Source organism: Parus major, chromosome 15 (genome assembly GCF_001522545.3).
Source record: "Parus major isolate Abel chromosome 15, Parus_major1.1, whole genome shotgun sequence".
Taxonomy (NCBI): domain Eukaryota; kingdom Metazoa; phylum Chordata; class Aves; order Passeriformes; family Paridae; genus Parus; species Parus major.
Window position 1 is genome coordinate 7417526 of NC_031784.1, and position 11637 is coordinate 7429162.

At 42.4% G+C, this 11637-nt stretch overlaps 1 protein-coding gene across 2 annotated transcripts in view; it reads left to right on the forward strand.

Moving 5' to 3' along the window:
- The window catches only part of GNB1L (G protein subunit beta 1 like), a 43129-nt gene that overhangs the window by 21985 nt on the left and 9507 nt on the right, over positions 1-11637 (forward strand). For both annotated transcript variants that reach the window (XM_015643644.3, XM_015643642.1), the window contains exons 2-5: positions 4249-4376; positions 4624-4749; positions 6743-6905; positions 10600-10698. In XM_015643644.3, coding sequence (XP_015499130.1) covers positions 4261-4376; positions 4624-4749; positions 6743-6905; positions 10600-10698 — 504 coding nt within the window. In that variant the 5' untranslated portion in view covers positions 4249-4260. The remainder of the gene's footprint in view (positions 1-4248; positions 4377-4623; positions 4750-6742; positions 6906-10599; positions 10699-11637) is intronic.

Consider the following 11637-nt stretch of genomic DNA (forward strand, 5'->3'; position numbering starts at 1 on the left):
GCACTCTGTGAAAAATCCTTCTCGTTGGTTGTGCCACATCAGTGTAGCTCAGCTCCTGAAGGACAACGCTGTTAACAGTGCAGGGAAGGCTGGAAGAAATAAGAAGTGGAACATCTTTCTAAAAAAACCAAAGAGCCTGATGGTGAGCTGTTGCCTCTCTTGCAGGTGATGCCATCTTGCAAGCAAATACTGCCATGAGCAAAATGATTCATGTATTCATGTCTTTTCACTCCTTTCACAGGAGGCAGGAGGATAAACGGGCCAAACATACAGTGTAGCCCAGAAATGCCTTTAAATGTACTTTATTCTGTAGGTTGCACTTTGCTTGTTCAAGCCCTTGAGCTAGATTTTGCTCTCAGACCAGACTAAATACTAAGCAAATTCATTTAATTAATTTTGTTGCAGATATCCCCAGTTAACAAGAACAGATTGGTCTCCCTGAGGCTAGATAGAGTTAACAAGAAAATAAATGTTGTGCTAATTAGAGAACTCATTTTTAGACACCTGGGGTGAAACTTTAAAAAGTCCTAGAGATGTAGGACTGAAAATTCATTTGGAAATGACTCTTAGGCTTCTAAATCACTTAGGCACTTTTGAAAAATTTCCCCAGAGGCTTTAACCATCTCACAATCATCATATTTAGCATGTTTGTAGTGTCTGCTTAGCAAAACACTATAACTATTATCTGTTTGAGTCAGTACACCACAATGTACTTCATTTATCCCTGTGAAGTAGAGACTGGGCTGCTTGGTGAGTTGAAGGTAGGCTAAATGTCATTTTTTTGAGCATGTTTGTGTGTCAACAGGAGCAGGTTGATGCTTTCTTGGAGTTGTTTAAGTACCAGTACCCCAAATTTCCATCTCTTTGCAACCTCATGGGACTTCCTATAGGTACCTAACAACTTTTTACTATATCTTGCCTTAAGTGACTTGTCCAAGCTCATGGATAAAAAAGACAGCAAAGATGCAATTTTATAGTTCAGCACCTGCTGGAAGGAAAATGAGACACTAAATTCTGTCACATTGCCATTCATTTGCCAAATCATGATAGGAAGTAATAAGGACTCAATAAATATTAGGTTCAATATTAAGCCAAGTTTCCAGATTCACATATGATTAGCAGAAAAGCAAGAAAAGAGACTCTTAGGAGCAAAAAGTCCCTTCAATAGCTCACAGCTAAGAAGTAAGTTTTCAGTAGGTTTTTTTCCTGTAACTGGGTTAAGGATTTTTCTGAAATACCATCCTTGTAAAGACATGCATTAGCAGTGTCTGTTTCATTCTGGGTAAAACCCTTGCCATAGCCACGCACACACTTACTGTCTGTCAGCAAAAACTTCTGTGTCAGTAATTAGAAAAATGCTATTAAAAACCTGCCTTGTAATCCCAGATAGCCTCTGGGTTGCCTCGGTTCTACTTCCTTGCTCAGTGCAGTAAGCCAGAATTGCTCCACTGTGAGGTGGGACCCTGCTCCTCTGACAAGTGCTTAGCTACTCTTTTATTTATCTGGTTGTAGAACACTTTGAGGGCACCAGCACTCAGCTGTAGTGCTCCAAAGAGGCGTCCCTTGGTGACAAAGTCCTTGGTCTGACAGGTTTATAACACAGGTGGAGCATGTTGCTGATGGGCACTTGGGAGCTGCATCTCACCGTGGGGGTGAACCTGCACATCATGTACATCTGAAAATTTACTTCAGCCTGCCATGAGTCTGGATCATCCAACAGCTTCATAAAAGGGATGAGTCAGGGCCTAAAACACAGAGGGTATCCACTGAGCTCATTATTTTCATACCTAATTACACAGTGCTCTTGAGAGAAAACTGCACATTACGCTGAAGAATCCTGTTTCATCACTAGCCCTAAAAAAATAATTGCATTTAATTAGAACCTATAGATTCTGTGGTGATAACTTGATCTATAAACACTCAAGGTAGACCTGCAAATACAGTGCATTAGCAAGTGCATCCATTAAACACTATTTGAAAGCTGGTACTGGGGTGAGAAGGCAATGAAAAGTTGGGCTGTTTTGCCATGGAACTTGTAGCTCTTGCACTCCTCTCTGATTCTCTGCAATTTCTGTGCTGTGAACTGGCAGGCAGACAAACACCTGCTGATCTTCCCTTACTGAATTTAGAATTCTTTTTGTTTAGTCTGGGGTAATATATGCATGAGTGGGAAAAAGTGATGACAGGTGACACCTGCAGTGGCAAAAGCTGCCCTTTTCTATGTGAGGTTAGTTCAGAAAGGAAGAAGCAGATATACAAGTGTGGCTAGTAATGCCACAGGGAGCAAACACTTTTCATGGTGAAAACATTTCTTGTAATGGACATTGTAATGTATTTTCTAATGAACTGCAAATTCTACTTCTAGTTGAATCAGCTGCTGGTTGCCTTGTCTCAGCACAGGTCTGGGGGGTCATTTGCAACAAGGCAGAACACAGAAAATTTGTCCTTATCCTTCTCCAGTGCTTGTGCACAGCTGCCTGCAAAGCTCTTAATGTGGAGGGAAATACGTGAAAATGCCAGAGCAGTGAGTGCCTGTGGGGATCACACGGGCTGTCCCTGTGATTCCAATTCACCAGGAATTGTCCTCTGCATTTCTTGTGTGGAGCAGGGCAGCCTGCTCCCGCATATACCGCTCCTGCTCTGTGCTGACTCAGACCACATTTCATATGAAGCTGATAACATCCATCTCTTGTTCCTTTAGGGAATACAAACCCCTTGGAATAAAATGTTTAGCACAGTTGTCAGTTAATATGAGGTGCTGCACTTCTTTTTCAAGAAACCATGCTTAGAACCAAAAATTAAAATACTCTGGAGTAATGGGATTCTTGTGTAGAAATGATCATCACTCCCATCTCATCAACATGGCTGAGAGTATTGAATCTTTCATTAGTAAATTTGCAGACCACACTAAGCTGGGAGTGTGTGTCGATCTGTTGGAAGGGAGGAGGGCTCTGCAGAGAGACCTGGAACGGTTGGATGGATGGGCAATCCAATAAGATGAAGTTTTAGAAGTCCAAGTGCCAAGTCCTGCATTTTGGCCACAACAACCCCCTGCAATGCCACAGGCTGGGGACGGTGTGGCTGGACAGCACCCAGGCAGAAAGGGACCTGGGGGCACTGGTGACAGCAGCTGAACACGAGCCAGCCCTGTGCCCAGGTGGCCGAGAAGGCCAATGGCCCCTGGCCTGGATCAGGAGTGGTGTGGCCAGAGGAGCAGGGTGGTCATTCTTCCCCTGTGCTCGGCTCTGGTGAGGCCACACCTGGAGTGCTGTGTCCAGTTCTCAGCCCTCAGGTTAGGAAGGATGTTGAGATGTTTGAACACATCCAGAGAAGGGCAGTGAGGCTGGTGAGGGGCTGGGAATGTGAGCGCTGTGAGGAACGACTGAGGGAGCTGGGGTTGTTTAGCCTAGACAAAAGGACACTCAGGGGTGACCTTACCACTCTCTACAACTTCCTGAAAGGTGGCTGTAGTCAGGTGGGGTTGGTCTCTTTCTCCAGGCAACAACTGACAGAATGAGAGGACACAGCCTTAGGCTGTGCCAAGGAAAATATAGGTTGGATATTAGGAAAAATTTTTTTACAGAAAGAGTGATAAAGTACTGGAATTGTCTGCCCGGGGAGGTGGTGGAGTCACCGTCCCTCGATGTGTTTAAAAAATACTGGATGTGGCACTGGGTGTCATGATTTAGTTGAGGTGTTAGGGCATGGGTTGGACTCAATGCTTGAAGGTCTCTTCCAACCCAGCGATTCTGTGATTCTGTGATCTGAAATTCTTTTCAATTGATACATTCACTGCAATGCTTTTCTGAAAAAACACAAAAGTAGTATTTCTGTGGGGAGGAAGGGGAAAGACTTAGCCGGGGGCTAAAGCAGAATGATAAATTGCTTGCCCACTCAAATTATGGGTGTCAAGTTTCTTGTATTTTGTAGCTCTTCCCTTCAGCACAGGGAGAGCAGCTGACTGAGTTAGGAGTTGCAAGTGTGCGAGAGGTGCGTGCGCGTGGCCAGCTCAGCACCTTGCTGAGAGAGGAATGCAGCAAAGAGCAGGTTGGACACCTGCTTTGTCAGCTCATCTTAAGAGGAAATACTTCACCCTCAACTGGGTGGCAAATAGAAAGAACAATCAATAATGAAAATTCAGAGAGGAAAGAGAAGCAAGTGTCCTGCTCAGAATATATTTAAAGTTGTCATTTCACTTTAGGCTGCCTTATCTTTTGTGATATCAGTGTCTGCTTCTCATCCCCACAGTTCACTGCTCTGATGGCTCTGCCACCTCCGGATCCACAGTTTGTGCTCAGAGGTACCAGTGCTGCAGTCCACACCCTGCACTTTTCCTGTGGAGGCCCAGAACCTGATATCCCCCTTCTTTTCTCTGGGTAAATACACCAGGATTTCTGGTTATGCTGAGCGTCATATGGTTGTTTCCTTTTGAATTGTATTATTTTGACAAAGTGTTTTTGGGGAAAACAGCAGCATGCATGGTTTTTGCATGATGGGTGTGTAACTTGTTCATACAGCTTCAGTTTTGAAAACATAACAAACAAGCAAACAAAAAGGAAGAGCATCCGACTCTTATCACCTCCATGCAGTGCTCACACTAAAGGCATCTCTTCCTACTGCCAGGTCTGAGAGTGGGTTTATCCATGTCTGGAACCTGAGAACACACAGAGTGGACACAGCATTGGATGGCCATGGAAGAAAATCTGTCTACTGCGTGGAGACAATGGGTGGTAAAGACAGGCTTCTCAGGTTAGCAAAGCAGGCAAAAAACAGTGAAATTATTCTTGTCTCTGTGATATATTCTTGTTTCTGTGATTGAAGGAAAAAAAAAGGGGGGGGCAGGTACACAAAGGATTCTCTTAATTCTGGAGTCACTTAAAGTTTTTGCAACATATATGGAAATGTACTGAAGTACAAAAGACAGAAAAACTCTAGAATAAAAAGCAAGGGAGAAAGATACAATTGATTTTTTTATGATGTATGTTATGACATCATAACAACATGGGACCTGTAGTGTCTTTACCGAGAACAGGTGAGGTCTTTGGGTCAAGGAAATACACTTGGATTTGAAGTTGACAAACCTTTCACTACTGGTTCTTGGGGAAGATTGAAAAAAATAATTTATAAATAAAGGGGAGATAGAGAAAAAGGAAGTAAGGAAGAGAAGAATCAGAGATGGAGAGTGGAAAACTGAAAATGAGCAAGCATGCTGAGTTTCATGCTTTTGCTTTGTTGCAAAATACCTTCTGTTCTTGTTTAGCAAGGGAAGGTCAGGAAGATTTGTGTACTTTGGATTAGACAGGTGATCTAGAGTAGATGCCAAGGTGTCTGTATGATTAGGAGGTGTTCTGACATGTTTATCTAGAGAAGACATCTCATAATATACAGTGGAACTCATTAGCACTTCTATTTCTTATCTGCCTAAGTACAATTATCAGCACTCTCCCCCGTAATGTCATATTGAATGAGCATTTTTTGTATAATTAGAGAGTTTTTTCATACCTCTGTTTTTGCTGAATAATTCTGACACTTCACATAACAGTGCAGTTTTAGGACAGCATTTACCTGTATTTTATATTTCTCTCTTGTAAAGCTAAATCACAACAATTTCTTGCAGTATCACACTGTTTGTATCCCCAGTGCAATACATGTCATTCAGCTGAACAGCACTGATGTTGAAGAAGTCCAACAGTCTGTAGATTTACATCTCCTCTGTTTTGGTTTCATACTTCTTCAGTTGATACTGCTAATTAAAGTAGGACATGGGTAAGGGATTTTTGAGGACTCCTTGTCCTGGTGATAGCATGAGGACATACATCCTGTGCTACAGTAGTTTATGAATTGGAAGCTTCTGCACAGTGCAGAAGTGTTGTTTGTTCCAGAGCCAGTGGGATCATGTAAATCTGCAACAATTCCTGCTGTGCCCTTTGTGTGGCCTCCTCGCTCTGCCTTCCTGGGAGCAGCGCAAAGCCTCTGAGACCGGGCTGTGCCAGGAGTCTGTGGGAGCTGTGCTCGTACCTCAGATGCTGCTGCTGCTGCTGCTGCTCTCTGGCCTTGGGTGTTTCAGCCACAGCAGAGGTTCCTTCAGCAGTCACTGCCAGTCCCTTTCCCTTGTGCCTCCACACGTGCACAGTCCTAGGAGCCCTCTGTGGCCTCCTGTGGCTCTGGGAAGTTGACCACTGAATAATTGTCACTTTTTATTTATCTCTGATGAGGTCTTTGTTGTCTTGCTGTTTGTCTTTCATCTGTCACCACATGACATTTCCATTTCATTGCTAGGTGAATGAGTGTTACATGTGTGAATCTTTGGATACTTCTGTTTCCTTTTAAATTAGATCGAATCAATGATAAAATACAAGTATTTTTTATTGTGTGTGTTCAAATGCTCATGAGACTTTATAAATATATTCCCACATATAAATAGCACAAGTCAGCCTGATCAAGTCTCTCTACACAAGGAAACAGACTCTGTGACTGCAGTGTGTCTGACTGGCTCCCAGGCCCTCCCCCCTCCCAGGGACGGTTGAACCTCTTGGCCAGTTCTGCCGTCGGCAGAAGGGTGGTGGTCTCAGGGACACTGAACTCCCCCACGTTTCACGAAACACCCAGTTAAAAGCCCCACAGAAGCTGTTTGAAGCTTGGTCCTTTGCTGTCTGCTAAAGACCCAGTTCGAGTTACTGCCCTGCAGGCAGCCAGGCTTCCTCAGACCGCAGCTCATGGATAACTTGTTTTACTGTAACAGTCAGGGGCGCGACCAGAGGATCTGCTTGTGGGATTTAGCAGAGGGACGGACTTCAGTGACGGATTCTGTCTTCACGGAGCATGTGGGATTCTGCAGATGCTCTCTGTTAAAGGTGGCACAGGGACGCTGGCTAATGGCCGTGGCAGCCAGAAGCCTGGAGGAGGTAGGAAGTGTCTCTTTCTCTGTGCTTGAGAGGTTGCTTTTGGTACTGAAATGACATAGTTGAGGAGGGGAAACATCAGTGCCGTTGAATTCTCTGCTCAAGAGCAGGCAGCACAAGAAGTCTTTGGGGGTTTTAATCACTAATTTTACTGCCACAAGGATTACTGAATTATATAACTCTTGCTTTAATAACAAGGATACCATCCCAGGATTTGTCTGGCATTTAAGTGTTTGCAGCTGCTGCTGATCTTTTAATGTAGGAGTTTGAAAACTCTTCTGGTGCTGCTGAATACTGGGAACAAGAACCCTTCTGGGGAAGTAATGGTCAGCAGGTCTGTCCTCAGATGGAAGAGCTTATATTCTATCTGAAGCTGAATTTGGTTTGGCAAGAAGAGGGGAGGTGCAGGTGATTTGTAATGAAATACATGGTCTTTCACCCCAGGCTAATTCCTTACGTGGAACTGGGGCTGGGAATAGTTGAATTACTATTACCAGCCAGAGGTTTGCTCTGTGTGAAATAATTGCAGGGTCCATTTCAGTTCCTACTGGATAAGTCCGTATCTAATGCCACTATTGCAGCACTCACTGACTGACAGCTTTGTTGGCAATGTCCACTTCTGCTCTGTAGAAATTAGTTTTGTTTTCTAGAATGGACTGTTTGAGGACATCACACAAAAATATTACCAAAAACTTGACATCAAAATACCAAAATTATGAAAAAGAAAAAGGTGTCATAAATATGAAAAGAAATAGTGTAGCTAAGTGCAGATTGCTGATGAGCATAAAAGTTCCCATGTTTTTCTGGACTATAGGCTGTGTACCTTGAAACTGAAATTAGCATATTTTACACACAATAAGTGCCTGTATTGCAAGAAAATGTGATTTTATTGTACACAAGTTAAGCACATATTTAAGTACTTTGTTGACTCTAGCCAGAACATTCAGCCTTTTACAGAACTAGATATGCCTGCAGACACAGCCACTGCACCAGTAAATACAACCATTCTACGTCCCATACCTTGTTGTGATCAAACAAAGAACTCCCTCCATTTTACAGCAGTGCTCAATAATACTTAAGTTAAACAAAATTGACAAGTGCATTCTCATGTCAGCCAGAGAAGTCACAGTAATGAAGAATTAAATAATCAACTGACCCAAACAGAAGATGTTTACACTGGTGTCACTTACAACTCATCTCTGTTTTATTCTCATTTGTTTGCTTGGGTCCTGCAAGAGGAGAATGATTTGCAGTCTCCTGAGGTAGAAGAGTTCCACTCTGTGTGTGAACCTTTGCATTAGAACTGTGTCATGTTTCAATAAATTCACATAAGCTCCCATAATATATAGTGCTTCCAAATAGGCAGCACTGTGTGAGACACAGTACATTTGCAGCTTATGATTAAAATTAAGACTTAATAAGTGTTTATGCTTGGCTGGTGTCCAAAAAAAGAGTAATTTTGTCTTAAAGGAGGTTCAGTCCATAAATAATGAGATCTGAACAGGCATTTATTTGTTCATGATTGCATTTAAATCACCAATTATGAGTTACATGCACTTTTCTTGCCAATTTGCCAGAAACATGTTAAAAGCTTTATTAATGTGAAAAAAAGAAAGGGTGTGTTTCCTTGTGGCCAGTTTTAGCCACCCAGGAACACTATTAACCTCAGGCAAAGGCAAATCTTTCTCCTATTAAGCAAAACCAATATAAACACGGAACTTCAAGTTTTAGGTTACAGTTGTCAAAATATGTGAAATAGTATTTATTTCTAAGGCTCAGTTGCCTTAAACGCAGACAGTCTCTGGAACTGTCAATCCAGTTCAGGCAGCAGCTCATGCCTGCCTGCCTTCTGCACAAAACCTTTCTTCTTTTCTTTGGCCTTTGCAAGCCCAACTGCAGCCCTTGTACCAGTTCATCTGTTTTTAGTCAAGGTAAAGCAAAGAAGGTTTGGTTTTTCCTTTTAACCTGCAGAAGTGCATTTATCACTGCACACTTACCCTTCTTTATTACATAAAAGTTGCAATTTTGGTTTTGCCTAGGAGGCAATGCCCTTTAGAGAGACAGTGATGAAAGAGAGAAGATGAGGGCAGGTCATCTTCATATTTATAGCCCGTTTCCTGCCACAGCTAACTTGTTCATTATGTTGATAGCAAGAAAGTTGATGAGAGAAAAGCATCTTTTGTTAAGAGTGTAGCTCCAAAGAACCAGAATTCCCAGATGATCAAACTTTGGTCTGTTCCCAGGTTTGGTCTGCAGACTGGATGGCTCTTGGCTGTAGCCACTATTCCTCAAATCTGGAAAACAGTTTCCTGCTCTATTGCTCAGTGGCTTTTGAAAGTGTTCTGTATGTTATGTGCAGTACACTGTACTCGCAGTCCTAGAGTGCTGTTGGCTTTTGGCAGGCTGGCTGACAGCCTCTAGAAATAGGAAGATGTTCTGGCAAGCTTTGAACTAAAGGTTTGGGATTGGAAAGCCATCGCAGCTGCCATGGTCTTGATTGATGATTCCCAGAGGAGCCATATTTGGGTAATATCTCATCTCAGATGCTTAAGGAAATTCACACCACTGGGGCTGCCCAACAGCGCTGTTGAGCTCTTGCACATTCTGGAAGAGCCTAGAGTGGCTGGTGATGCTGGATTTATCAAATGGTTCAAGTCGCTTAATTTTACCACATAATGCAGCCCATTGTTTATTTAATTAGAAGGAAAGATCACCTTGCTGATTAAGTATACATGTGAGAAATGGTAACATTCCTGGCAGCAGGTTTTCGATACCCAAGAGCTTCTGTTTCTCCAGAGTTCCAGGCTTGAGAACCAGCCCAGAGCTGAGGCACTGCTGTGTCAATCAAGAGTCTCAAAATCTTCCAGTGCCAAACTGAAAAGGCAGACTCCCCTGATCTTGCCTGCCATCATCCCAAGGTGGAAATGAGCTACTTCCTTGGCAGAGGAACAACTTGCCCAATGTTTTAAAAAAAAAAAAAAAAAAAGAGAAATCAAAACCACCCAAACCAGGTCCATGATTCATTACCATCTGAGCAAGCAGCAATGGAAACTGCTCTGTAGAGAGAACAGGTGCTTAACATAGCATTGTCTGACACTGCCTTAGACAGGGTCAGACAACATTGTGTTAAAAATACCTGTGTGCAGACGCTGCTGCAGCCGGCCTTAGCCAGTAGTGGGATTATGATTTGTTAGTGCAGTCAGCAGTAAGTAAAAAAATCCCCTTTTGCATGTATACACTGCCTCTATTTCCATGCAAGCTGTGTGTTACCATAACAGCACAGAGGAGAGAATGCAAGTGTTCACAGGTGAATACAGCCAAAAAATTAGCAATGGAGCTGGAAAAAGGGGAAAGAAAGCAGAGGGGTGTGTTCAGATGAAGCAGTCTGCAGTATTGTCTGTTGTATGCACAATGTCATCCACTGTTTGAAAAGAAAGCTGTAATTAAATAGAAGAGTGGAAGAAGAGGATGTGTTCACTCTAGAAGTTTTGTCTGGCCTTACCTAAAACAATGCACTTCCTTAGCTAGCTATAGATTCCCCTTACAGCTCCAACTTAGCATGCATTTCTCAGTTTCCTCCAGACAGTTTTTACTGGAAGAGCTTATACTAACCTTAATCACCTTAAAAGACTTGTGTTTTTAACAACAGAATTTTGACCTGGAGCCTGACCAACTCCTCTTGTTTTTCTGATGTCAGGTTCAGATTTTGGAGCTGCCATCCAAGACGTCAGTCTGTACCTTGAAGCCAGAGGTGGGTGCCAAGCTGGGCATGCCCATGTGTCTGAAGTTATGGCAGGTAAGGCAAGAGTGTCTGCTAATTGTGAAATGTTTTCCCTGTGATTCATTTTATATGAAGCACATGAATCTTTCTTCACTTGGATTTTGATTTATAATCAAACCAATCAAGTAATTATACTATTAAAGGGGGGAAAGATTTGTGAACATCCTTAATGTAACTTTCAGAGCTTTCCAAGCTTTAATGGAAGATTTGCAAATGCTCAAGGAAAGCTTTGTATCCTTAGGATAGATACAGCTTTTGCATCAATCAAGAGGAAAATGAGTGACTTACCAAAGCCAGTTGTTTAATATGGTTTCTCACTGCATTAAGAATGATGAAAAATGTTTGGATTGCTTAAAAACAGTGGTTTTAATAGCAGATTCCATTCACTTCAGTGCCCTCAGGATGAGGAAACACTAGATGAACATTTCTATTCAAGACATGTAATAGGATCAAAATATTTATGGTGGTACTGACTACAGACAAAAAGGTAAATAAAAGGAGTTAGTAAAATAACACAACATTTGCAAAATATTTAGCAAATAATGGGCTGCCAACAGTGAACACAAGTAGTACAAAAAGGTGGCAGTAGAGGCAGAAAGGAGTTCAGGTGATTGGCTTGAAATCTCCAGAGAATTGGTGGCAAAGTTGATTGCCATGTAACCCCCTGACAACACACTGCTACAGGTCTACAGGACCAACTGAGATGTCATTCCTGCAGGCTTGTTGGAACATTTGTGTTGGTTTTTGTTGAAAATATTATCAATCAAAGTTTGAGGCCTCAGTGTCTTCATCCAAGATCCTGAACCAACTGAAATCTAGAGGAATTCAGTTGCTGACTTCAGACAAAAGCCAGGAGAGGACACAGTAGAAGTTCCATGCTGTAATTAAAAACTGGGGGGGGGGGGAAAAAAAAAAAAGAAAAAAAAAAGTTATTTATTCTGACTTAGAGTAGTA